Consider the following 26,645-nt stretch of genomic DNA (forward strand, 5'->3'; position numbering starts at 1 on the left):
ATGGCATCGCAGCCGTCTACAGATGGAAGTGAGTCTCTGCTTGGAGCAGAGGCCGGGTATGCATCGAGTGAAGAGAAAGAAACTGAATTGGACGTGCTAGCTGAAGAGCTCGCAGAGGCGGAAAGGTAATGGTTTCTGTAAGCTTCATCCACCATGTGGCAATCCAAGCTTTGAATGCCATAGATTCGCAAGGGGAAGTGTATGCTATGTCAAGCACATGCATGCAGCATGAAAAGGCGCTGTTTGGCTTGGCTGAAGAAGTGCATGTGTTGTGCACCGCAGGGGACCATTGATACAGGCTGAAAAAGATATTGCGAGCATGAGCGTGGAAGATCTATTCACCTACTTTCCACTCCCACCAGAGAGCCTCCCAGAAGCATTCCCTGAGCACAGCAAAGCGCCCAACTTGAGCATGCTGCCCAAGAGCGGCTGCAGCGGGCTCATAGTAAGGATTAGCCTCTTCTTTATGATCATAATAAGAATCAAAACATTTGCCCACAATAATACTTATGCTCATTTGCTCGTCTCATGTGGCATCCTAATGAGATGGAATGGCCACAGATGCTAAGAGCGGTTTTCTTCCATCTTGGCAGGATGAGTATGCAGCAAGCGGGCAGCAGTTCATCATGTACCGCCCCATTATCCACTTCATCAAGCAGTGGCTTATAGAGGAGCAGAAGGTTAGCCACTGGATGCTGGACGGCATGCCCAGCTCTGGGAAGAGCATTGCTGTGGCAGCGCTTGTGCACTGGGCTCGCCTCTCCGGCTGGGTGGTGCGTCCTCTCCCTATCGGGACCCACCCCTGAATCCCTGCATCAAATGCCCTAGCCCTGCAATGTGCACATAATTTCAGCGAGTTACATGCACAAGATCTCAGCAGGTCATCGAGTGTGCCATACTTGTGCCAGTACTGTCTTCACGCACACCTGCTATGAACATCATGTGTTTGCATGCTGCGGCTCAGGTCAACTTCAGGCACCAAAGAGGGTCTAGGGGGTGACACAGTCTCAGGGAAGCGCGATTTTAGGCTAATAAAATGGGGATTTTAACAGGGTGTTTGCCATGCGCAGGCGCTGTACGTGCCGAATGCAGAGGTGCTGACGGCAGGAGGTACCTACGCGTATAACAAGGACGCGGACGCCTGGGACACACCCGAGAGCGCCAAGTACATCCTGCATAACCTGCTGGCCGCGCACCGGGACACGCTGCAGGCATGGTCTTCTCGCTGTCTTCTTGAAGCCAGTGTGGCTGTGTACACATAAATCGTAAAATTTTGTGGCATTTTGGCCACTCGGTGCTGTCCCATTTTTGTCCAACATCTGGCTCCCGAGAGAACTACCCATTATAAGGGACATCCTACAATTCGCTGTATTTGAACTCCAACACCCTCTTTAAATTCCTATTTTGGGCCAAAGCCGAATAATGTCAGCATATCTTTTTGCAGCCATGATGGCTTCTTATCAAATCTTGAGGAGAAGAACCTTGTGCTGCAGGGCCTGCGCAGCGTGGATGGCAGCTGCTCGATCGCGGAGCTGGCGGAAGCTGGCCTGGAAGCCACTGGCGCTGCCGCGCCCGTTACGGCCGTGCTGGACGTCATTGATGCCCTCAAAGCGCAGTCGGGGGTGAGCCGCACTGTCATCACCTGCAAGTCCCTTATACTGTAGCAGATCCTAAGCCGCCATTGCCTCTTCCCCTGGAGCTTTCAACACGCAAGGTACTGATCAGCATAGACATTTTGTCTGGAACCCAGGTGCAGGGATGCTGCATGTTGGTGGAAGCATCTACAGGACACAGGCATAGATTGATGTGGACTCACGTGCTCAACAGCGTGTGCCATTTCTATTGAATGAATGCCTTGCTGACATGTCCTGCTGCCACAGAGCTGCCGTGGCGCGAGTGCCTGTGATGCTGGCCATCCTGAATGTATGTATTTTATCATAAGAGGTGGAGCAGTACTTGCTATTGGGGAAGAAAAAGGTGAAGCTTTCCTTACTTCTGGTGTCACACAGGTGCCCGTGATGCTTGCGGTGGACCGTTACAACGCGCTGTACGCGCCGAGCGACTACGGCCAATCGGTGGGCGAGCACAAGCGGCGCATGCTGGGCGCGGGCGAGCTGCGGCTGGCAGCCGGTCTGCGCGTGCTGGAGCACACCGCGCCGCTCAAGGGCGTCTGCATCGGCGCCCTCGCGCGCCACGACCGTATCAGCCGCCGTACGCCTGTGAGCCCCCTTCCTCTTCCTTGCTTCAGACACTGTTTTGCTGCACACTGTATCTTTTGTGTAGCACCCTCAGACAGACTATTGCCCTCAAGGAATTCACATCTTAGAATGACTGGAAGGGACAGAGTGATCGGCTGCAGCAACATGTCGAAACTGTGGGTCTTATTGAAGGGAGAGCAAACTGCTGGTTGCATGCGTGCATTCTTCTGCCCTGTGAATGCGCCAGTATCGACCTGCATGTGGGAGCAGACACAACTGCTGCTTTAGCAGCTGCTGTGTTGCCTGCCATCAACTGGCTGAGAGCTTTGTTTCTCCATATTACCAAGCGATCTTCATGCGCTGGAAGTCAGAACTAATGTGCTCAAGTGAGCGGTGAGCTGAGGCACATGCTGTGTGGTGTGCAGGTTCCCCTGCAGCCCTGGGTCTCACCCACAGAAGTCTACCGGTTTTCTCCTGAGGAGTGGGCAAACCTGCTGGCGTACTACGATGCTGTGGTGCGCAGTAGAGCCTCTTCACTGTTAGTCATCACACTAATCCTGCTCTACTGCCTGCTTGATCAATTACAGCGTGTTTTGCTCGGCATTACTTTTTGGTGTCTCCTGCTGAAGTTCCAGTACTGAAGGGCATTAAGGGTGTCCTGCAGGGCCTCTGTGCTCAGGATCATGTGGAGCTCATCAAGAGCTTCATGCTCACTCAGGGCAACCCCAAGGAGCTGCGCGTCATGCGCGAGGCTCTCTCCTTCCTGCCCTCAACGGCCATGTACAAGGACCGCCGGTAGCACTCGCAGCATTTTGATTATGGTCATCATGATGATTGGCCGCTTTCGGCGAGCTTGAGAATTTTAAATGGTTTTGTGAATGACCAAGCGAACGGTGACTGCTGACGGATCCTGAAGTGATGGCAATGCTTGACCTGCATCTGCAGTTGTAAGAATCAGGCCGCCTATTTCTGCAGCGGCTGCAAGAAAGCAATACAATGTACAGCAGCTGCGCAGCTGTTTCTTTAGCCCCACACTCAGCAATTCTGATCAGCATGAGCTGTCCAGCCACATGCCATCATCACAAGGCATTCCTGCAGCTTCAGCAGTCTGGCTCCACCAGGGTGGTCCACCTTACCTTGGACTCCATTCTGGGATCGTCCACTTCCACATGGCATGCAGTGGGTGAGGTAGCTGGCAGGTGATCAGCCCATGCATGAAACGAACTGGGGCATCACCCCTCACATTCTTCGAGCATCGGCATCTTCGCTGTTCAGGCGCGTAAGTCGCGCGGTTGATTCTCAATTGTTTGACGAGAGACAGGATCATGTGTCCTGCAGCTCGAACATCAGAGAAGGTACTGTCCACCAATCCCTCTGTAGAGTGCTTGCCTGGTGCATCTCTGATAGATTCCAGTTCGCACCTACTGATATCTTTGAGACTGCAAAATTGTTTGTAAAGTGTTGAAAGCCTTGCAGGTGGGTGTGTTGGTGGTGGGGGCTGGGCCAACTGGTCTTGGAGCAGCAACTCGCCTTCATCAGCATGGCCTGCGGGACTGGCTGCTGATCGACCAGGTAAATTTCACTCCTATTGTAGGTCTTCCATCTTCCTGTACCATCAAGATACCATCATCGAATCATGTCGGTCGACAGGATGGCCTGGAATAATCCAACCTGGGCGAGACCGTCAGGATCTGTGCAGCGAATACTTTTTGGGTTGCTTGAACTTGCAGATATTGATGTTCATTTCTTTAATGCCTCATAGAGGAGGTTGGGATTTGGGAATTCAGTATGTAAGGTTATTTGTGGGACCCATCTTGATGTGTACCAAGCCATTGGTCCTAAAATTGCATGTATTGAGACGCCTCAAATCTGCAGCAGGCAGGATGGTGAAAGTGTTTTCTGGTGCATCTTCATGCATCAATTAGCCTTCTTTGTCAGTGCATGCAGCTGCGCATTCTGTAGAGCAGTCAGATGGTGAGTCACACTGTTTATTTAGGTTGTGTCTGTGTCACAGGCAGATGAGGCTGGAGGGCTAGCATGCACCGACGAGACCCCAGAGGGCTTCCTGTTCGACATGGGCGGCCACGTGATCTTCAGCCACTACCAGTACTTTGACGAGCTGCTGGACACAGCTGTGGGCTCTGGGGAAGAATTCTGGAACACGCTGCAACGCGTCAGCTATGTGTGGATCAAGGACCGCTGGGTCGCCTACCCCTTCCAGAACAATATCAGCGCCCTCCCCCAGGAAGACCAGGTAGGTTTCCCTTTCTCAACCTGCCCATCCTGACCTACCAGCCAGTCTGTTCGTCTCAGTGATCTGCGTTCATCAAATGGACACATGTCCTGTCCTTGCAGCACGCTCTAGTGCTGCAATGATGTTTCTGTGCTGCCTATGTCTTTGCCCTGTTTTAGACGAGGAGTTCAGGGGTGGCAGAGATGTGAGGAGTTCCAGGAGGATATAAAAATTGCTCGACCTTGTCTTTCACATTTGCAACGGCAGTCAACGAGACAATCTTGCAAATAAATCCTCTCTGTTCGTGCAAAGTGACGAATGGAGTTTAATTGGTGGGTGCAGATACGGTGTTTAGTGGGTGTGGCGGAGGCGAAGGTGGCCAACGCGGTGGCGCAGGGCAAGCCCAAGGACTTTGACGAGTGGATCCTGCGCGTCATGGGCACCGGCATCGCCGACCTCTTCATGCGCCCCTACAACTTCAAGGTGTGCTCTTGCAACCGCATGCATGAAATGAGTTGACCACTTGCATCACGGCCATTCCTCGCCTAACGCATGCCTTGAGAAGTGTGTGATCTGCTGGCTGGCTACTTTGTCCCAGAGATACAACTTGATGAAATGCTGCAGCTGCATTTTGATTGCTGTTGCTTCGGCAACACAAATGCATGGCCTCTCGCCAGGGTACTGCTTAGATTAGCTGCTAGATTCATCCAGATCTCAGCTTCTTTGTGCTCGCCAATTGGAGTCCTGCGATAACACCCGGTTGACACCGGCATGCCGTGAAATTTTGGCATTTGCTGGCACTGATTGAGGCGTTCCATGGCTGCCAGGTGTGGGCGTACCCGACGACGGCGATGCAGTGCGAGTGGCTGGGCGAGCGGGTGGCGACGGTCGACGCGACGCGTGCAATCACATCAGTCATCCAGGGCAAGGAGGACGCCGGCTGGGGGCCCAACGCCGTCTTCAGGTTCCCCCTCGAGGGCGGCACTGGCGCCATCTGGAAGGCCGTCGCTCGCCTGCTGCCCAAGGACAAGCAGGTGCGCGCGTGGTGCCGGCATGTGCCGCCAGCACCCTGTCACTAACGTGTGCAATTAGTGTATCGCACTCAATGTATCGTTGGCTGTCACTGTCAAATGTGCGTATGGAATGAAGAGAAGACATGCTAGGCACAGCACACTCTCGTCCAGAGACACATGGCCTACATATGTAGGTATCAGGCTGTCTGGCATCAATTAGATCTGAGTTCATGCATGGTTGTGAGCGCAGAGGTACGGCGAAGGCTACGCGGTTGTGAGCCTGGACAAGGAGGCCAAGGTGGCGAAGCTGGCCAATGGGCAGAGCATCCAGTATGACGCGCTCATCTCGACCATCCCCCTGGACATCACCCTTCGCTGGCTGGGGCAGCCCAAGTGGGCCGACACCCTCTCGCACAGGTCCGGCCACCATTTCTGTTGTTAACACGCCTTGAAGCAAATTATTTTACAAGGTGCTGCGACATTTACGCGAGTGTCCATGGAGATCTGGTGCTGCTGGTGGCAAAGGTGCTCTACTGCAGGGCATCTTCGTTGAGGCTCAGATGCAACATGTGCACAGTGGGTGAGTTCAGCATCAGCATGACATTGGGTTTGCTAGGTGTCGTGATGGAGGCTCTCATTGCCCAACATTTAATGGAGGATCTAGGGGACAGTAAAGCTTCTGGGTGCTTGATACGACTTGTGAATTATTGGGGGGTGTTCCTTGCGTACAGCTCGTCGCACATCATCGGGCTTGGGATCCGCGGCAGCTGCCCGCACGGCCTCAAGTGCTGGCTGTACTTCCCCGAGGACAACTGCCCCTTCTACCGCACCACCGTCTTCTCCCACTACGCCCCTAAGAATTGCCCCGCCCCCGACACCCGCCTCCCCACCCTCTGCCTGGTGCGCGCCTCCTCTGCCCCCTGCGAGCCTTCTCAGAGAAAGGTTCTGTCCCCACATAATCCACACATGCCAGTATGTCTTGCCAGAGCTTGTCTTGCCTTGCCTAGTGTGGCTTTCCACGAGGAACTCCAGCCTTGTCCTCATATTGCACTGTGCCCTGTCTTGAGTTTTGCCGCATGTTGGACTGCATTCTGACAGCCAATTCCCTTGACAAGAGCCCTCTAAGCACAGTGTACAGTATGTTCCTGCATTGTCCAGAAGGTTATCGCCTTTCTCTTGAGTCTCTATGTGACAACCAGCAAGTCAACAGGCATAGCCTTCCTTGACCTGTAGTGAGGTCAAGGTCATTGAGACGTGTTGACCTGGTTTGAGGTCAAGGTCCTTAACAAGTATTTTCAATTGGGCAGGGGGATGGGACGGAGACACAGGGCGAGGAGGCGCAGGAGGGTCCCTACTGGTCGCTGATGTTCGAGGTGAGCGAGAGCGAGCTCAAGCCGGTCAACAACGCCACTGAGAGCTTTGCCGGCGGCTCGTGGGCAGGAGTGGTGCGCGAGTGCGTGGCCGGCGCCCTGGCCACCAAGCTCATCAGCGCGGAGGACCAGATCGTGTCCCTCTATCACAGGCGCGCCACAGCACCTCTTCCCTTGTGATTTGCGGTGCCAGCTCTGTCTGCCTCCTCATAGACTACGATAAATACAGCGGACACCAGGAGTTGCTGGCTTACCTAGAATATTTGAATAGTAACTCTCTGCGTATAGTGACCTAATTATGAATGTGGACTTGAGTATCAGACCACTCCTGGTTAGGATAGGATGTGGGCGACTATGAAGATTGTGATTCGCCACGCAGTTGTGCAGCAGGGGATAAAGTCAATTTCGCATTGCATGGTCTCAGGCGGGAATTGAGAGATGTTGGGGGGTGCATTGTTTCAGCAAGTAATTGAGAGCTGTTGGGGTTGCATGGTGTTGGCAAGTGATCCAGAGATGTCGGGGCTTGCATCGTTTCAGCAAGCAATCGAGAGATGTTGGGATTGCGCGGTGACAGGCGGCTGGAGCACGGGTATCCGACGCCTAGCCTGGAGCGGGACGGAGCGGTGGCTCAGGCGCTGCCGTGGCTGCGGGACAGCGGAATCTGGAGCCGCGGCCGATTTGGCAGCTACAAGTACGAGGTGGGCAATCAGGACCACTCCCTCATGCTCGGCGTGGAGGCCGCAGACAACGTCCTCTTCGGCGCCAAGGTACCCGCACCTCCCTTGCCAAAGTTCTCATCATACGCCCCTGGCGCAGTGTTTGATGAGTGCTGCAGACAAATGAAAAAATTCACAATCTTGTTAGGAATGCTTGCAGTTGCATTGAAGTCATCTGCAAGCAATCACCCACCAGTGTTTCCTAAGATTCTCCTGAAGTTCTCTTACCCTTACGCAAGATCATATCTTGTTGTTTGTGTGCAACTTGTACCTCAGATCCACTTGAAGATACATTTTGTGTGACTTGAGTGTACTATTTAGGAGGTTGAGGTCCTCGTTGCACATGTTTGTGAGACTTGCGATCAGGAATACCCGTGTTTCATTCTAGCTGTTATTGTGGTAAAACTTGTCCCATATACAAGATGGTGAACAGCATGCTGGTCTGGTATTCCTGCAGGAGCTGACGCTCAACCACCCCAACATTGTCAACGCCAAGAAGAACACCGAGCTCACCTACAGCGCCCCCACCTTCCTGTCAAGCCACACCTGAGGCCAGCACCAGCCCACAGCTTCAATCAACCAGAAATTTTAATCTCCCCATACAAGTGCGTTGCTAGGCAAAAAAGGGATTCTTTCTCCGCGATGGAGTTCCTTTACTTGCCGACCCTGGTCCAGACAATTACTAGTTGATCCATCGTATTTGACAAGCACTACTTTGGCATGGCCCTGGGAGGTTTCCTGGGCTGCAGAGGGGTTTTCAGCAGGCTTTTGGATGATTCTGCCATTGCATTAGTCCACCAGTCAGGGCAGTCTTTGTGAGCTCCTAGCAGCAGTAAATTTTCTTGTGTCCAAGCTGTCAAGGCAGAAAGAATAGTGATGGTCTCCTTAGAATGTGTGCCGTGGTCCCATCGAGTTTGTGTTCGCATGAAAAAAAAACAGCAGTACTGCTTGCGATAGTGTTAAGGACCTCAAGGGATAATCGCGCTCTCTTCTGTCCGTCTCCGGCCTGCATTGATGCAATATTGAGATTGTATAGGCCTTGATGCAGGAATAATAGTAATGCCTGTCACCACCAAAATCACAGACAGCACTTGAAACCTGAAATGAACTCGGGAGGGGAACCGTGGATCGACAAACATAAGATGTACAATTTTTTTTCTGCAGGTTGCAAACAATGATGTAACAACAATTGTTTGAGCTCAATCACCTCTCTCAAGATATGCATATGGTGAGCTGTGAGGAATTTTTTCAATGCTTGGGTATAGAGGTAGATCCTTGAGATGTGTAAGCAGCCTAAAAGCCATCGTATCCTACGCTAATGCTCTTTTGCACGCGCTGTAGGCATTATGTAATTTACTTGGCTCCAAATATAGGCGTGGTGACTGAGAGTGGTCCACCCTTTTGAAATGGGAAGCTCTCTGCCAAATGCATCTTGCCACACCCGTGCATGCTTGAATAACTCACTAATCTTGAACTAGCCATGCTGGCACCAAATGCATTCGTCAAGGTGTGCTTCGAGTCTATATGGACATCGTGCGTGCTTGTCCAAATCCGCTTACAGCATCAATGCAAAATCTGCTCATTATTGCAGCATGCACTGAGTCACACACAAGAGCACAAGCTCAGCACGACACGCATCGAAAGCCCATGCATGTGCACGGGCACACCAGCCAGATGTTCAGCAACCCACCGACAGAAAGTGCACTACCCTCCCAACAGCGCTCCTAAATAGCAACACCCAGACTAAGGACCTCACCATTGCAGATTTTCTCCACAGCAGTCAAGTAGGCAAAGGAAAGATATGCAGTATATGCTCATAAGGGCAATTGTTGGTGAGGCAGCACTGCACCGAAACCTGCCCCCCTCACATTGGAACACTGTCCACGACTACTTCCCATACAGCACAATGAAGAAGAAAGCTGGCACTCGCTCACCTAAGGTGTTGACACCAGCGAAAACTACCAGAGCAGATGTTAAGCATGCAGCATGCCACACAGAAAACACCCAACCCCATCTGAGACCATGTTATCCCCATCGTGGACAAGTGAAGATTGCTTACATCCAGGCAACACTTTCCAAAACTGCAGAGACAAGCTTTCAAGGAACCCATTTGATTAGTGAGTTCTTGGCAGGCCCTGCACAACGCCCTTCGTTCATTCCAGTCTATATCCTCAGCCATCACTTGAAAAGGTATGTTGGCATCACTCGGGCCATAAGTACCACCTCACAACGCCCGCAGGGGCTCACTCAAAGACCAGAAAAAGAGAAGATCTTGCCACACCGATGTCGCAGTTGCCATTGCCACGCAACCACTCCAAGAGAGGTCAGACTCATGCTTTTTTCCATCACTTATTTTGAATTCTCACACATCTAGTCCTGCTCTCTGTACAGACTCTCTCAATTTCTTGAGGGGGAATTCAGCGCTTCCTTAGCCCTCTCCCTCTTCATATTGAGAGGGAGAGGGCTAAAACACTTGAAAAGGGGATCAGCGCGCGCCTAGCACTCTCGCCCTAAAACCAGACCCTCTTTAAACCCCAGACCCTCCTTAAACCCCTCTTGACGAAGGAATTTCAGCGCTCGAAGAGCAGGTTGTCCAGGTCTGCCAGCACAGATGACATCCAGGCACACATGCTGCGGCGCAGCGGCGTCCCACACATCGACACGCGCAGGTGCTTCCCCGCAAAATGCTCCTGCACAAAGCCATGCCGCACACGTTTGAGCGCGCTTGCAAATGACACATATTCCTACCGTACCATGAATTTCTGCAACAAGCAGCAGCCGAGAGGTAAATTGACCCTGTAAGGGTGAACCCCACTTGGTCAGGTGCATCCCAGACACTGCATCACCAATCCCTAAATTAGCATACCCTCACTGTTCTAGCGAGTTGGGGTATATTGACCAGCAGTCATGTGACCAACAAGGAACCTTCTCATCCAGAGCGATGCTTGAAGGCAGCAAATTTCCCTAAGATAAGAGCCGGAGTTCGCACCTGCATGCCGCTCTCGCAGATGCGCGCGCATCTAGAGACTGTGATGCGCTTGAGGTTGGGCAGCGCATCCAGGGCCGCGACTCCTGCGTTGGTCACTTGCGCCAGGGACACCAGATTCACCTGCTCCAGCCCTGCAGCGCCACCAACACACTCCTTTCACAACCTGCTTGGGCTGAGCACGTGACTAGGGAAACCAAGCTCTAAGCTGCTCTAAGCTGATCCGCACACTCCTCTCCTCATCCGCTTGCCTTCAATGGGCTCATGTGTTGATCAAGCATTGCCAACTCGCATGACCATCTTGATCTGGTCAAGGCAAGGTTTAGACATGCGCACTCCTAGAATTCCTCTGGTCATGAGTAACCAGATGTCCTCGTAGCGGGGCAATCTCGCGCCGCATGCATGGCAGGGGCGCATTAGGAAACAATTCTGACAGAGAGCACACCTTGCATGTTCGCCAGTGCAGCAATACCAGCATCCGTGATGAGAGCGTTGCAGCCCAGATCCAGCTGAACCAGGTCCTGCAGAGCCGCCAGTTTGTGCAGTGCAGCGTCTGTCAGCGCAGTGCATCCCACAGCGCGCAGCTGCCTCAGCCCCGGAAGCTGCCCCACCACCTTCAGGGCGTCATCCTGCACCAACAGTGTCATAACATCAACACCAATTGGAAAAATCAGACAAGCACTTCCTCTGTACCACACATGTGGCAGACGCATCTCGAAGCAGAGTACACTACAGATTGCGGACATCCCTCTGCCAGTCGTGGAACATTGTGCAGGCATGAAGATGAAATGCTTGGGTGAAGCTCAGCACAGGCTGCGAGGGGGTACTTCCATACAAACGCGTGTAGGGAATCTGCATTACGGTTCCCATATCAAGGCATGTGGCAATGATGTAGCAAGAAGCGGACCTGCAGCAGCTTGCAGTTGGAGATGTCGAGGCATTCCAGGCGGGCAAACGCGGCGATGCGCGCAAAGCCGGAGTCGGGCGCGCCGGTGAGACCGGTGCAGCCGCGCAGGCTCAGCTCGCGCAGGTTAGTCAGCGGCGCCAGCTGTCCCACCAGCTCATCCGTGACGTTGGAGCGCAGCTGCAGCGCCGTCCTGCGCTCACGCACACAGCAACTTGTCAGCACAAGACTCTTTCGATACAACTCATCAAGATCTTCAGCACTTTTGGTGTCCCGCATCAAAGTGCTGAATCCCAAAATGCAAATTTCTGGCATGAATAACGCCCTCAGAACCCAGTAGTTCATGGTCTTCAAGGCAGGAGAACAGGAATGGTAGACTCCATCAAGGCTTAGGGAGCTGGTTGTCTGCAGACATATCTTGCACCCTAGCATCAACAGCATGCTACACAGTGATTTTAGTGGGGGAGGGCAGGGGGCGCACTGGGTGTGGAAGGTGACGGTGTGGAGGCAGTGGGAGAGGTCGAGCGCGCAAAGGTGCGGGAAGCGCTGCGCCAGTCGCGGCCCCTCCAGGGCCTCCGGCTTGAGCCGCTGCATCAGCCGCCCGGCAGCCGCCGCCCAGCCACGGCAGACCAGCCGCACCACACGCACGTACGACGGCGGCATGTGCCCGCACACGCTGCGCAGAATGTCGTCTGGCACCTCTGCCCACGGCGACGCCGTTCTTTCTTCCTCCTCTTTGCTGCTGGCGTCGCAACAGAGAACTCCTCCCTTGTGCTGCGCCGGTACAATCGCCGTTTCCAGCGCAGCACTGGCGCCGACCGGCTGCGAATCCGACCTGCATGCGCTGTCAGACTGCGGCTGTGGGCTGCTGGTGTTGTCGGTTGCCGGCTCTGCGGGCTTGCTCAGCTCTGCGTTGGCTGAGGCCGCATGTTCTAGAAGCTGCAGGCAGGCCTGCATGCGCGCGGCGGTGTATGGGAGCGGCCCCAAGGGCTGCGAGGAGGTGACAGAGGTGCCGGGCAGCAGCAGGATGCAGCTGCTGGCGCACTTGCCGCGCAGCTGCCGGTATTGCGCGCCGGTGTCTTCCTCCACGTCGGAGGAGGCGGAGGGCGAGGGCTCGGCCTCGGACACCCCGAAGCAGCGGCCCTTGCCTGTCTTGGCGCTGCGGTGGAAGGGGATTGTCAAGTGCGCTGGGGAGTCTGGCGGGGAGCAGGGCTTGGATGACGGGTCCCCCTCACTGTGCGCCTGCTGCGGCCGCGGGAATGGCAGCAGTGCATCGACGGAGGATGTACGCAACGCCGTGATGTTGTCCTGCAACACGGACGTGGTCTTAATGGGCTATCCCTGGAAGCCGAGTTGACATGTTGAAGGTGTTCAAAAAGGTCAGGGCCAGGCAGCAATTGTACAGAAGCACCCACCACGAGCTTTGCTGACTCCTGGGTCTCTTGAAGCAGCAAGTGGTCCTTGCTGATCTGGGCAAGGGGCGGACAGGCTGAGGGCTGCAGGTATTGAGCAGTATCCTGTTACAGGAACGTACCATCGTTAGCACACCTGCTCAAGACACTTTCTGCAACACTTGAATTCTATCCGCCCAGGCAGTACAGTCTTGCGCGAGGCACTTGCAAGCACCACAACGGCACGCATGCTTCATGTACGTTATGAGGCATTCGCAAGCACCATAACACCTCACTGAACACAGATGCAAAGGGAAAAGAGCAGCTCCATCTGCTGAAGCAGGAAGATGCCAGCAGACGTGTGAACGGATTATAGGCGCAGTGAAGGCCTTGAAGCAAGCCCAGTGACGCAGAGAACGTTGCTGCGTACCATGACTACGGATCTGAGGTTGGTAGCCCCAACCACAGGCTCTAATGGGCACGAGGGCACCGGCCGCGGTGTGGTCGTAAGCCGATGAAATGACGGCAGGCCCCGAACCCGGTCCCACACTCTACCCTGCAGGTGCGAAGTTCGGGTACCACCACCCGAGACGGCTGTCTGAAGAGAAAGAAGGATGTGGGGAGGGTTGACATTGAATGCGCAAAGCGCACTTTGCTAGATGCCATCCCCTCGGAACGCGTTCTTTTTTGGAGCGCGTGCGACGTGGTCGACGCAGCAAGGAGGCAAAACCTAGCTCGTCTGAAGGGTAAGGAGGGTCGTGAACTTTATTGCGTATCTGATTCCGAATCATGTTGAGAGGGGATTCCCCCAGCAGGGGGAAGGAGAAGGAGAAAGAGGATGGAGCTTTCCACCAAAAAGTGGAAACGCATGCCGGAGGCACTAGGGAGGTTGCTGCTAGATGGAAGCGGATCAGGCCCCTGATGATGACCTCTGGATGATTACAAAAAATAATGAAAAGAGACTCTCTTTTCGGACATCCGTGGCGGACCGAATCTGCCCGAGCACCATTGTGGACTGCATTTGCAAATCTAGTTTACAGACCTATCTTCAGAGTCCAACTGCATTGACTCTGCCGGATGGCTGCCACATGTGTTGTACAACTTCTTGTGGCATAGACAATTATTCGCTGACCCAAGGTTATTTTGGTCCTGCCGCAGGTGGTGCCACTGGTGTAGAAGCTGGAAGCACACGCCATTCATACTATACATCGAAGTAAGGTGCAAGTGAGCACACTGAGCACCGGCACACTGAGCACCAGAGAGATCTATGACCCTGACCCATGACTCAAGGCCCCCCACATCACCAGCGGTGTCTATATCTGTGCTGCACTCTCAGGAGCACTCTGGTCAGATCTGTAGGGAGAGAGTTTGATGCCATTGGCACCATGCAATAAATGACAGCAATCACAGCTACCTTGCTGTCTAGACTGACAGTGCACAGCCCCAAGCTGGCTTTTGGGAGGCACTAAATTTCTCAAGAGACCTCCCTGATTTGTCCTAGTGATATGCGGTCCTTGAAGAGCGACGCAAGGCGCATGCATGGGGCATCATGCGCCTCTCTGGGTTACGTCAGATCTTCCTCCTCATCATGGGCATTGCCTGCCGCCGATACCCGGAAACCAAGGGAGGCTGCCATCTGTCGGACGTCGCCCTGTGGCAGCTTCTTTGCAAGCCGTACGACCTGCACAAAATATAAATCAGAATGCACCTGAGGGGTCAATCAGCAACAGTTCTGGTACATGTGTATGAGTGCTGGAAGACGCCGTCATGAGACCAGCCTGATTGCTACCGCTCAACAGATATCATGCATGCAAGGAAACAGCCTTCTGCCTCGAGTGGTTCTGGAAAAGGGGTCCGATCAGGCTCTGACCTGGTTATCCAACTCAAGGAAGGCGTTGTGCTCCTTGACCGACTTCTGGATCTCCGCGGCATCCCCGCTCCTGTATGCTTCAAACAGTGCCTCTGCAGCAAAGGCCCCGTCGCTCGACGCGAAGGAGTCAACGCCCATTGCATCCTGTGCGCCAATCACACCACTCCCCTCAAATATGCTCTATTGCGAGGTGAACTCAGCCACAGCTTATGCATCTCTGTGCAGTCTTACAGAGCTGGGGCTGAGTAGAAATGGCTGCATACCTGGTAGACAGCCCACGCTTCGCCAGCATCCTGGGCAAATAGCCAGACCACCACCGCGCCGAGGTAGGCTTTGCACTGGCTCGATGTCAGCTGCAGGGAGTGGCACGCGAGCGCAAACTTGAGCAGCAGGCTCACTGCTTCTGGGTATTTTGCCATCCGGATCTGGCCCCCTGCCATGACCAGTCTCTCAGCAGATGGTTTCATCCATGTGTCCTTCAATCCTCTGACAACTCTCAATTCTGCATAGGTCACTGGGGGGTGAATGGCGCGTACCAATAGCTTGCCTGAAGAGGTCGCCCGCCAGGCCCTGCTTCCCATCATCTTCCAACATTTCCACTGCATCCAAGTACAGCTGGCTAGAAGCCTGCGCACAGTACGCACCCTTTGTACAGATTCATGGCAATTTCTGAGCTCGCCACACTGCTGCTTCAAGGAAACAGATGCTTGCCTTGGGGTCCAAGCCCTCCAAGTGCAGGGCTGCCCTGGCTAGAGCCTCAGCGGCTGCCTGAGTCCGGCCGGCCTCCATGTAAGCCCTGGCTGCATCACGGTAGAGGACCTCCACATCCAGTCCACCGCCCATTTTGGCCATGTCTGCTGCTTTTTCCAAGCTCTTGGCTGAGTGCCATGGAGAGCCCTGCCGTTGGTGTCCTGTTGCTGCCTTCTCAAAGGCATCTCTGGCTCTATCGAAGGATTTGCTTTGCTACAAACGATAGACACAAACAGTCTGTTAGTGTGGCTGGAGACCAGTCAAAAGCTGAGTGCTGGACCGGTGGCTGATTAAAACGACTATTGGGGGAAGGCTGAGTCCATCTCTTGGTACTCACCCGATACGATGCTGCAGCTCTCTCGTAGAGGGGAGTAGCTGATTCCCAGTCAGCCTGGAACAGAAGCACGCTGGGGTCATGCCGACCTATTTATGACTTTGTTGCAAGATGCTGTCCCTGCTATCTTCTGCATTACATTGCTACAACTACAAAAAGTCATTAAAAAGACTGGCAAGCCATCATGCAGTGTGGGTACACCTTCAATCTCAGCGATAGGACAGAAGGCTTGCAGAGCTTCTCGGCCTTCTCGAAATCCGCATTTCCGTCTGATGGAGCCATTGTGTGTGTGTGTCACACAGAATTGGCTTTTGTAGAAGGCAAGCCCGGTGACTCACTCCTTTTGGCAAACGAGACGAATGAAACGCCCTGACGGGCTCAGACACTTTTCTACCGTTTGCTCTTGCACGATCTGCGGGGGCTAAAACCCAGAGGTTAAGATATGAAAAAGTCACATTGATCCATACATGCTCCTCTTCACTTTGAGAGGAGAAACTGAACAGGCCTGGCCCGCCGCTGACCGCAGCTCCTGCCTCGCTGGAGATTCTCACATGTGATACCTTCTACCTCGATGCATGCAGGACTGCACAGATTCTGGATTATAAAATCACGACAAGATTGATTTCTTATGCATGAGTGCTCAGGCAGGCAGGTGTCATGGCGCAGCGGTAGAAATGTGTTCAAAGTGTCAAGTCGATCATCAGCAGTCATTCTCATTTAACTGTTCCCGTGAGGTAGCTGAGGTGTTTCTTCACTAGGTGACTGATTCCTGATAAAATAAGTTGTCATCGCAGCTGGCTAAGATACTTTCCAAGAGCGTTGTGAAACCCTCGCATTGTGTCTCCCCTGTAGAAAATTCACGCTTTCAACTGATAGCTTGCCCGATATGCGTCCAAATTCTGCGTGATTGCATTCATTTCTCTCAAGAGTGTGGCCAATGCGCCTGTGGCCCAGCAGCAATTGCTGCTCCTTTAGAACTCTGGGCTTTGTTGCCCTGCTGCTCCTGTGTGCCGCAACATGGATGGATCCGCACTCCTTGCTATTGGCCCGCTTTACAAGGCAACTCTTCCACCCATCCAAGTCAATGGGCGCAGATCAGGTATGCTGGCAATTTTCCATCTGTGGCCTGTTCCTACGCCTTTGGACAGCACTGCTCACAGAGCCCTGCCTCTTTATCAACGTCATGCCGCACAGAGTTTGCTTGCCATTCATTGACCACTTGGCAACCACTTCAATCATTATTTTGCTTATGATGCAGGCCAAGGCAAGCAGTCCTGCACACGTGCAGCGTCCTTTGGATGTGAAAGACTGGTCCTGTGACGATGTGGCAGCCTGGATGAGCAGTCAGGGATGGGTGTGGCGGGAACTGGACCAGTATAAGGCTCGCGCCTGCAAAATTGGTGTCACCGGGCGCACTCTTTACGACCTGGAAGGTGAGTGGAAGCTGCTGGATTTCCAAGCTGCCTGACCCAGTCCAAAGGGCCTTTATCAGGAGGCAGTGGATCTCTGATATGACAAAGGTGTAGGGGTTTTTACCAGAAGTTCAAAGTTTCACAAAGTACGATTTGCATGTCGCAGAGGATGTTTTGGAGCACGATTTCAGGATGCAGTACCGTCTCCATCGAAAAGTCTTTCTTGATGCCATTTCAAAGCTACAGGTTGGGCGCCCCTCGCTCAAATCACTGCACCATCCGTCCTCCAGTCCTTGCATCCCAGCCATGAACTGCACCTCTGTGATGTGCTCGACACGTGCCACTCACTGTCTGACGCAGGCTGCGCAGCCAAAGGGGGTCCATTTTCCTCGAAATCTGTGGGAGTATCGAAAGGAGCACCCCATACGCTCATCAGTGTACTACAGCGGGCTCCTGTCTGCACCGCGGCTGACCATGCTGTGGCTCGCGGTGATGGAGTCCAGCACTCTGCAGCGAGTGCATGAGGCCGCTGTGACGCGCCTGCGATGGCATGTTGACACCTTCATCCATGGCCGACCACAGAAACCGTCCCAGGTGCTGCTCATCAGACACTCAGCTCCCAGCACTCAGCAGAGCTCCATTGTTACACCTGCCTCTCAATAAAGCGTGGGCTCTCTACATGGAGGATTGATCGTGCGTTTTCACTTCGGGAGCCTGTGCCTCGTATGTGCTCCAGTTAAGGCTCTTGCTTACCCTTAAGAATTGGCAAGGGGTAGGATTGTGGCAGCCTTTATCTGCAGCTTGTCTGCAGGATGTACCTTGCCTTTTGGCAGGAGAAGTTGTAATGATAATAGTAATCACCCTGCGGAGAAGTGTCAACTATTACATATATTACTTCCACAGGGCGAGGAAATTTCTGTGGCGGTGGATGGCGATGACGATGAGCCTGATGATGAGTACAGCGCCAAGGGGGAGTTCCGACAGATGTCAGATGCGAGCGGGAGGGCTGCCAGCGACCAGCCAAGGACTTCCTGGATCGTCAGTGCTTTCAGCAACTCTGTGCTCTTCTGGCTTGATACTCTGTTTGCCCCAGGCCTCCAGGTGCAACCTTAGTACCTCCCATTCCTGATGACACACATCTCCAGCTTACCGCACCAGATCACTTATCAACCTCCAGAAGCTTTTGTGCAACCTTGGAGGTGTTTCCCTTGAGGCAATCCAAGGCCTCTGCAATCTGGGCTGGGTCTCTCGGGCACTCCCGATACCCAGACTAGACATTATCTTTTATTCCCGCACGATTCAAAACAATTTGTTTGTGCGGTGTGTACCATGACCACTACAGTACTCCATCGTTGGTGTCGTGTGACAGGTGGCCTTCTACATGTCCCTGTTCTACAAGAGGCACCCGGTGGCGCTGCTGTACGTGGGAGTGGTGGGGCTGTGCCGGACAGCAGCAGAGGGGCACGCACTGCTTATGCTGTTCACACACCCGGACATGACTGCCGGCGAAGCCTTCTCCAGCTTCATCTGCTCCCACCTCATGACCCCCGCCATGAACGCCGCACTGGCCATCCTCCAGGTAATCATTCTCTTCTGCTTTCCTTCCTTTTTATTGAGCAGTCATTCTTGGGCCAGCAATAGCTCTTTAGACTTCGAAATCAACAGAGCAGCACTGCTTGGAGTGCTAGTATGCTGGGAAGAATTTCTGGCAGCGAGGCCTCAGTTGTTCGCTTGAGAATAGTTGAGTAAGGTGGGAACAAGATTCAGGAAGGGGCTTCTTTTGCTTAGTTGTGAGGGGACGAAGCGAACAAAAGCCATATCAATTGCTGTCTATTGCAGCAAATCTACAAATTATGCTTGCCATGGACTGCCAGATAGTATCTTGCGATGCAAATGTAGGCAGTGAAGACATGCGGGTCCACTGACAGGTTGATGCACTGCACAGGTCGCACTGGCGCCGGTGCTGCCGGGCAGGGTGGCCTGGCTGCTCTTCTGGATCCGCTGCGTGCCGCTGCCGCTGCTGACCCTGTGGGCCGACTTTGCCGCTTGGGTGCCCTCCAGTGCAGATGACGGCGCGGAGCCCCTCAACGGCGAGTCGCGCACCCGACGGCATCTCAACCGCAACATTGTCCGTGTCAGGTGAGCGATGAGATATCTCCCTTGCATTGTGCCGCTTGTGCTGTGGCAAGCAAGCTCTCGTTCCTTGTCCTAAGCAGCTTGCAATTTGGCAAGCAAGCCACTGGCCTCCTTCCTTTATCACGTGCAGTGTCTGTGTTAGCTGCTTGGGTTGAGGAGAGCATGCATGCTGCAGCACTGCTTGGCATACACCTTCTTTTCTGTATGGTTATTGTGAAGGTTGCATCTTGGGCCTTTGAAGTGTATGTAAAGGGATGGGGCGTGTATTGCTTGCAGGAGGGACAATCCTGCCACAGTGCACTGGCCGCCCCCACTGGTGATCCCCGAGGAACTGGAGGATATGGAGGTGGAGGTCCCTGATGTCTTCAAGTGCCCCATCACCCTCGGCATCATGACAGAGCCTGCTCAGACACCCCAAGGTGAGACAATCTTTCGCATGCTTGAGCAAGTGGCATCACCACTGCAATGGAGCCGGGTGCAACAAGTGTGTGCATCTCATTTTGCGCTTCATGCTGGATTATGACTAGTTTTGAAGTTGCTGCTTTTGTGCAGGCATGACTTATGAGAGGGCGTCCATCATGAAGTGGGTGGATGTCAACAAGCATGACCCCTGCACAAAGGCGCCGCTGCGAAGGCGCCATCTCTCCCCAAATCTGGCTCTGCGTGGGGTCATCGAGATTTGGCTGACTGCCCAGTGCGCCTCTAGGTGTGCATGGCTCCTGTTGCAGTCAAATAGATAAGCATCACTGAGTGACATCTTTTGTACAACAACCCACAGATGGCTATTGTCTCTCATGCCTGGTGTTGACACCACATTCTGTTTTACTGGTGTCTTGAAGCCTCTGTGTTGCATCGCTTGAGTCATGCGGGTCTGTCTGCAGGGGCATCTCCTCTCCAGCGCCTGCAGCGACAGCTCTGCCGATGCCTGTCCTGCTGCCACAAACCTCGGCGCCAGCAGAGCAGCGTTCGCCAACGGCTGAACTCCCGGAGGCCAGCGCAGGCGCGCGGGCCGGCCCGCAGCCGCAGCCGACGCCGCCCGCATTGGCGCCGGAGCCGGCAACGGCGGCCGCCTCCGGCATGCGGTTGAGAGGCGCCTGGCTGCTGCGGCAGCGCGCGTCCGCGCACTTGCAGCCGCGGGACGCACCGGTCGGCTTGCGGCTGCAGAGCAGCGAGATCCTGGTTCCCGGCGCAGCCTCTGCTTTGCCGTTGCTTGCGGATGAGGCCTGGGAAGCCTCTGGCGCGGCTGGCCTGACCGACACTGAGGCCGTCAGGCAAGCGAGGGCAGAGGGCAGCATGCGATCATCTGGCAGCCAGGGTGCTGCCTCAGCAGGGGCGAATGGGGATGTGTCATCCAGCTCTGCGCCTGGAATCAGCAGGGCGCCTGCGCATGGCCTTGCTGGGAGTGGGGATGGCGTGGCGGATTGGAACAGCATGCCTGCAGGTGGGTACTGTTGTGTTGAAGCACCTCACAAAATCACAAGTGGGCAAGGAAGTTTAGCGAGTTCTCCGACTAATTGGAGATGCAACAGGGGTGTCATTCTCGGAGTTCTTGAAAGGGACACTTGCCAATAACATGTGCGGTGGGGCTGCAGGCATGACAGCAGGAAATGAGAGCGACAGCGATGGCCGGCGTGACAGAGCAAGAAAGCGCCGCCTCAACAAGGAGAATGTGCACAGCCCTGCAATGTCCTCCTTTATCTCATCGTACATGAACGCCTTGACTGAGGCCCAGGAGCGAGGTTCTCATGGGATGCTCAATGCAGCGGCTGGGCTGCCAGCACGCGAGCCTTCAGATGAAAGCCAGAGGCATGAGTAGGAGAGGGTGACGCATTGAGGCACACAAGCTCTGACGAGGCTTTGACATCCTTCTGGACAGGGCTTCTCCTGGAAATTGGACGAGCTGTATTTTATTGCTTGTTTCTCCTAATAGAATATTCTGAGCCTGCAGCATTTGCGGGGAACTGTATATGTCCCGTGCCCAGGCCGTTTAGCGTTGCTTTGAAACGCGTGCATGAGTTTGCTGGACTTGAACGGAGGATGCAACTTGTTAACAAGGGCCATTTCTGGGACTCAAGACCGGTTGTATTGCGCCTGTCCAGTTATGTGTTGGTCTTCTCCTGAAGTATCTAGATATACCCTTGTACAGCCTGATGAGCCAAGATAGTATGCTGTGACCCATATAGGTTTTTGATTGGCCAATTGACTTGTCATATGCCCTGTACACTTTGCTCTCTGTAGTGTTGAAGCATGTGCACATGTGCAATATTGTTCAGGCATGCTGAACCACTGGTTGTCTCTGGTCACAAGACAATGCCATGGATGTTTTGGGAGTCTCTAAGCTGAATTCATTGTAGATGATAGCTCATACTGAGGTATCTTCAAGATCTATGTAGTGTAAATAGATGAAGAGGATGGCCTTGCAATTAATGTGAAACCGACACATTAACCCGATCACCCTGATGAGATCTGCAATCATTAATGAATTCATTGCCATATGTCAGGCTGAATGCACTGCCATGGTGGCTGCTGCCAGTAATGCAGCACCATTGCCTACAATGCATGTGTGTGTGAATTGCAGGTGCGGCCCCAGGCCATCATGGCATAATGCATTATGGGCACTCGGCTTTTGGCGTATATGTACTATGGCTGCCACCAGTAACGGTGGTAGCGCGTGCACATGTGCCAATTACAGTGAGGCATCTCCTATTTGCATCATCTTCAACAAGTATGTGTCCCAGATGCAGGGCCCTGGGATGGGGGCTCTTTGGTCATGTTCTGCCAGAATTGGCAGTCCAAAGGGCACAGCCTGGCAGGTGATGCAGGCACCACAGCGCCAACAGAAGAATTTAAGATTGGTCATCTTCTGAAAATCTGAACAATCCTTACAAGTCAGCACTCATATTTTGATGCGTCTCTGCTGATTTCTGGATCCACTATGGAGCCTGAAGAGCCGGAAGACTCAGCCATTGACATCGAGGTGGGATGAACAAAGTTGCTATCACCTGCCGAGCAAGCACAATTTCCTGGTTCAAAAATTTTGTTACCCTCTCATGCTCGATAGTTTCAGAAGGATTCAGAAGCGCAGTGTGTGAGAGCCGATGAAAGGCGTTTGATCGAGATTATGCACTTGTAGATCTGCGTTATGATGAGGCTTTCAACTCTACGAGTATATGTGAAGAATCATCGCGTTCTGAAGATGTTGCTTGTCATGCGTGCAGGCTTATGCGAGCAATTACACAGGCAACGCAAAAATCAATAGGCTCATCTTCATCGCTGAGAAGACAAGTGACAGTGCTCTGGCACTTTCTGCCCTGAGGCTTGCAGCAGATGATCTAAAGAGGGTACGCTGTACATGATTTCTTAACTTTCAGACCCTAAAGTACCTTGCAGACTTCAAGCCAAAGCCGATCTGTCTCTGCTGATGCTTTGTCATCTGTCCCAGGGACAAAACGTTGGCAAGTACAACGAGGTCATCTCAAAGATCAATAACCGCCTGGGTCCCGACTATCACTATGACAGGTAAGTGAGCCGTGCATTGGCTTGCCTAAGACACACAAGACAAGTCTTGTACTCCGCTTTGGAGCCGCAGATCAGCCACGGTCAGCGATCCCGCTTCTGACATTGGAATCTATCGATTGTCGCATTGATTGCAGAGATTGGGCAGATGCTGTGGAGGCCCGAGCATCCGCAACACAGTATAAGCTGGAGAGCGAGCTGAGCGGGTACAAAACAAACCTGATCAAGGAGAGCATACGCATGGGGCACCATGACATTGCAGACTTCTTCTTCTCACGCGGAGACCTGCAGGTATACCCTGCATTTTCTCTGCTGTTCAGATCACTGCTCTGTACATATAACCGTTGCCCCTGAGGCCGCCTACGTGCAGCTCTGCATTTTCAAGTCGGAGCTGTAATCCTCTTCAAGCCCTGTGCAAATTTGATGACAGCACGTCCAGAATATCCACTACCAGCATGCAAGAGCATTCCTGTCTGACATTCCTTGCATGTCTTCTGCAGTCGGCCTTCAAGAGTTATGTGCGCTCGCGCGACTACTGCACCACGGCCAAGCATGTGATCAACATGTGCCTGTCAGTCATCCGCTGCGCTGTGGAGCTCGGCAACTTTGTGCATGTCAACACGTACGTGGCCAAGGGGGAGCAGTCGCCAGAGGCAGCCAAGGAGACCATCATCGCCTCCAAGCTCAAGGCGGCCGGCGGCCTTGCCTCCCTCGACGCCAAGAAGTACAAAATCGCTGCCAGGAAGTTCAGCGAGGTTCATTTCCCGCTCCTCTCCTGTCCTGTGTCCCTCTGTGGTTTGTACCATCACAATGAGCATGCACTCAGCAGGGTTTGCAGTGCAGGTGCACAGCGTTGATCAACCTCACCGGATCACGACCAAATTCATATTTAAACGTGGCATATCACATTCAGCTGCATGTGCCAAATTATCCAAGGTCATCTTGGGGAGCATCCCATTGATTCTGCCTGATTAAAAATTACTGTGTTTTTACTAGTGGAGTCTGATGCGCGGCAGGTGTCATCGGAGCTGGGCAGCAGCTTCAACAACGTAATAGCGGCGCAGGACGTGGCGCTATACGGCGGCCTCTGCGCGCTCGCCTCCTTTGACCGCCCCGACCTGCGCCGCAATATCATCGACAACATCTCCTTCCGCGAGCTCCTTGAGCTCAACCCAGAGGTGGGCTTTGCGCGCTTGGCAAGCAGACATCCAGCAGATATCCTCCCTGGAAAACATTGGGAAAATATCATCTCTCTGACCACAGCGAGCATTTCTGGGGTGCACATGCAAAATTGTCTTGTGTCCAGTCATCTGCTTTTCAGGCCAATTATCACAGGTTGTGTCGATGGTTTTGTCAGTGTACCTATCATGGTAATGTTTGAGAACGGCACGTGGTGCGCATGCAGATACGAGAGCTGGTGTATGACTTCTACGGCTCCCGTTACGCGGCATGCCTGGCGCGGCTGCAGCGGCTGCTGCCCACGCTGCGCCTGGACATGTACCTGAGCCCCCACGTAGATGCCCTCTATGCTGCGGTGCGCCTAAACTAGTCCTCTTGATAGGCTTCTCTGCTTCCTGCTGTGGCATGCGCTTGACAACGAAATGCACCACAAGCACACTGCACACATGAATGAGCCAAGGGAATGCTGTGTGCTTTCTTCTGGTGTGGTCTGCACCAGGGGAGTGTTGTATGCTTCCTGAGGGTGTGGGTTGCTTTTCCTTCTCTACAGTGTTTTTAAAAGCATATTCCTACTTCGAATTTTTTGCGCATGCTTGATGGCAGTGTGCTGAGGGGCTGGTGTGCTGCTCTTCAGGTGAGAAGCAAAGCGCTGATACAGTACACCGCCCCCTTCATCTCAGTCAACCTGCAGACCATGGCACAGGCTTTCGGCACCGAAGTCGGGTGAGCCCTTGGATCCTGCAGTCGCAATTAGTCAAGCGCATCCTTGCTTAAACACTCATCTTACTGCCCTGCACGGCAATGATGTCAGGGCAGCCATTTTGCCTTCAGGTCACAAACTGCAGGCAATAAGAACACTGCGGTTGTAAGTTTTGGGGCTGTGGCACATTCAATGGATCATGGCGGCCTGGTGCAGGGTGCTGGAGAAGGAGCTTGCGGATCTGGTGGCGGCTGGGCAGGTGCAGGCGCGCATTGACAGCCACTCCAAGGTGCTGTACGCGCGGCTCACAGACACCCGTGCCGCCACCTTCGAGCGCGCCCTCAAGACCGGTGCGCGCCCTCCGCCGCAGTGTCTCTCATGCGATTATTCCCCTCAGCGCTTCACAAGTGTGGATCATGCTGCGCCAACCTGCGCCAACCGGATAGGATACTTTGTCAAGTGCGCTGCCCTCCCACTGCCAGTGAATTAAAAAAGATTCAACTTTCCCTTTGCAGCCTCCGATAATCTTATCAGCAGTCTGGACAGGCACATTGCCATGCTCAGCCCCATGGCAGATGCTCTTCTCTAGCAGTGGCACAAGGACATTGGGCAGTGAATGATCCTTTCTGTTCTAGTTTCTGAAGCCAATGTCAAGCAGTAGGATCTTCTCCGAGGCCTGCATGAGCATGAATAACCTCCAAATGCCAATGAACCTCCTTCGTCACACGAATTGATTAGTTCAATGGTTTCCACTGATGCGCCAAAGGCAATGAGCCTTGTTCTTCAACACACAAAAGTTATTTAATACAGCACATGCTGCATGCGCGCAGGCGAGGACTATCTGAGGGACACCCGAGCGCTGCTGTTGCGCGCGTCGCTGATGCAGCATGATCTAGTGCAGCGCGCGCCGGCCGGGCAGGCCATGCGCGGCCCCCGCGCAGCCGCCGTAGCAGAGCGCCACTTTGGCGACCACTTCTCATCTGACCGCGTCTTCCTCTAGATTCCCGCCGGACATGAGGTATAAGGGTCTGTTTTTCTAGTCAATCGCCGAACTCGATGGCAATGCGCACCGGCGGATTCTCATCTTACCGTGTATTTCTCCAGGCTTCTGCCGAGCAACGCGTGCCGTTTGGAGATAGGGACCGCGTCTTCCTTTCGCCGAGCGATGCCTGCTGTGTAGAGATAAGGGAGAAGTGTATCGTTTCTAGATGTACGCCGAGCGATGTGTGCCGCTTGAGCATCAGGGTCAAGTATTCATGGGACGGTGGAGCCTTCTCAGTCTAGCCGCTAGACTCTAGCGTACTCCGGAGGGCTTCAGCAGCAGGCATGCAATGAAGAGGGTGTAGGAAGAGGAGAGATAGCCATAAGCTACCAGTGCACTTGGGCAAGACCCTTAGTGTCTTGAAAAATGGCGGGGTATTGAGCGGCTGCTACTGAGGGCGCTCGTGAGAGCCAGCTGTGGCAAATCTTGGCTTGACTTGTCCAGTCTAACGTGTACTTTACACCTTTGGCTTTTGTGTATGTCTATCAGTGCATTCATTTTTTCAGACGATCAAGCGGGGCCGTACTACGCGGTGTTGTACTAAGTAGACATTGCTCAAATCTGGGGATGGCCTGTGCAACTCCGAGTCTGCACATGCTTTTGCGCTACAGCAGGCATTTGAATTCAAGTGAATCTAATGTCACTTTGTGATTTGCTGACAGTAAACAAGCATGCTACAATCATCATGATGTCGCATGTGAATGCGCATGCGCATGCGCATTTCAGATCTGCTTTAGCGCAAGCATCATGCTGCTTCTAAATTAACTTTCAGCTTTCTGCAAGCTTGTACTGAGAACCCGTGTGGTCCCCATGAGAATATCAATATGAACCCATGCATGATACCGTATCATGGGTGACCCTGGCCAGGGTCCACTTGATGGCTGATCCATTGGCA

At 53.5% G+C, this 26,645-nt stretch overlaps 6 protein-coding genes across 6 annotated transcripts; 4 read left to right on the top strand and 2 right to left on the bottom strand.

Annotated features, from left to right (window-relative positions):
* COCSUDRAFT_63463 (hypothetical protein) lies at positions 1-2,997 on the top strand (the record flags this gene model as incomplete). The annotated part of the gene is made up of 8 exons (XM_005647573.1): positions 1-56; positions 283-445; positions 594-773; positions 1,071-1,250; positions 1,494-1,622; positions 2,010-2,219; positions 2,624-2,713; positions 2,863-2,997. 8 exons carry the CDS (start codon positions 1-3, stop codon positions 2,995-2,997), a joined length of 1,143 nt encoding a protein of 380 aa, XP_005647630.1.
* A 526-nt stretch (positions 2,998-3,523) lies between these two features.
* On the top strand, positions 3,524-8,080 carry COCSUDRAFT_66160 (FAD/NAD(P)-binding domain-containing protein; the record flags this gene model as incomplete). The annotated part of the gene is made up of 10 exons (XM_005647574.1): positions 3,524-3,553; positions 3,675-3,770; positions 4,213-4,452; positions 4,774-4,914; positions 5,259-5,465; positions 5,695-5,861; positions 6,176-6,344; positions 6,752-6,990; positions 7,389-7,581; positions 7,988-8,080. The coding sequence occupies 10 exons, from the start codon at positions 3,524-3,526 to the stop codon at positions 8,078-8,080; spliced, it is 1,575 nt and encodes a 524-aa protein (XP_005647631.1).
* A 2,020-nt stretch (positions 8,081-10,100) lies between these two features.
* COCSUDRAFT_42048 (RNI-like protein) lies at positions 10,101-12,957 on the bottom strand (the record flags this gene model as incomplete). The annotated part of the gene is made up of 6 exons (XM_005647575.1): positions 10,101-10,220; positions 10,520-10,650; positions 10,962-11,145; positions 11,424-11,613; positions 11,902-12,728; positions 12,955-12,957. 6 exons carry the CDS (start codon positions 12,955-12,957, stop codon positions 10,101-10,103), a joined length of 1,455 nt encoding a protein of 484 aa, XP_005647632.1.
* Positions 12,958-13,837: 880 nt separating this feature from the next.
* COCSUDRAFT_53501 (TPR-like protein) lies at positions 13,838-16,155 on the bottom strand. The gene is made up of 7 exons (XM_005647576.1): positions 15,967-16,155; positions 15,769-15,822; positions 15,393-15,644; positions 15,218-15,308; positions 14,945-15,114; positions 14,682-14,825; positions 13,838-14,492 (listed from the first exon to the last, which is right to left on the bottom strand). The coding sequence occupies exons 1-7, from the start codon at positions 16,045-16,047 to the stop codon at positions 14,376-14,378; spliced, it is 909 nt and encodes a 302-aa protein (XP_005647633.1). The 5' UTR covers positions 16,048-16,155; the 3' UTR covers positions 13,838-14,375.
* A 694-nt stretch (positions 16,156-16,849) lies between these two features.
* On the top strand, positions 16,850-21,129 carry COCSUDRAFT_63467 (U-box-domain-containing protein; the record flags this gene model as incomplete). Its single annotated transcript, XM_005647577.1, has 10 exons — positions 16,850-16,864; positions 17,024-17,198; positions 17,614-17,771; positions 18,081-18,278; positions 18,547-18,756; positions 19,123-19,316; positions 19,590-19,732; positions 19,866-20,007; positions 20,195-20,754; positions 20,906-21,129. 10 exons carry the CDS (start codon positions 16,850-16,852, stop codon positions 21,127-21,129), a joined length of 2,019 nt encoding a protein of 672 aa, XP_005647634.1.
* Positions 21,130-22,220: 1,091 nt separating this feature from the next.
* COCSUDRAFT_66162 (PCI-domain-containing protein) lies at positions 22,221-25,708 on the top strand (the record flags this gene model as incomplete). The annotated part of the gene is made up of 10 exons (XM_005647578.1): positions 22,221-22,290; positions 22,532-22,654; positions 22,756-22,832; positions 22,967-23,120; positions 23,330-23,584; positions 23,846-24,007; positions 24,235-24,363; positions 24,643-24,731; positions 24,925-25,058; positions 25,539-25,708. The coding sequence occupies exons 1-10, from the start codon at positions 22,249-22,251 to the stop codon at positions 25,706-25,708; spliced, it is 1,335 nt and encodes a 444-aa protein (XP_005647635.1). The 5' UTR covers positions 22,221-22,248.
* Positions 25,709-26,645: the final 937 nt, after the last annotated feature.

Source organism: Coccomyxa subellipsoidea, assembly GCF_000258705.1.
Source record: "Coccomyxa subellipsoidea C-169, whole genome shotgun sequence".
NCBI lineage: Eukaryota > Viridiplantae > Chlorophyta > Trebouxiophyceae > Coccomyxaceae > Coccomyxa > Coccomyxa subellipsoidea.

Bases quoted from the DNA above. Each gene is read 5' to 3' on its own strand.
- COCSUDRAFT_53501 (XM_005647576.1), bottom strand. From the start codon at position 16,047: ATGGCTCCATCAGACGGAAATGCGGATTTCGAGAAGGCCGAGAAGCTC. The intron at 15,115-15,217 runs GTACGCGCCATT...TGGTCATGGCAG, and splicing joins CCTCTTCAGGCAAGCTATTG to GGGGCCAGATCCGGATGGCA. The intron at 14,493-14,681 runs GTCAGAGCCTGA...TATTTTGTGCAG, and splicing joins TCCTTGAGTTGGATAACCAG to GTCGTACGGCTTGCAAAGAA.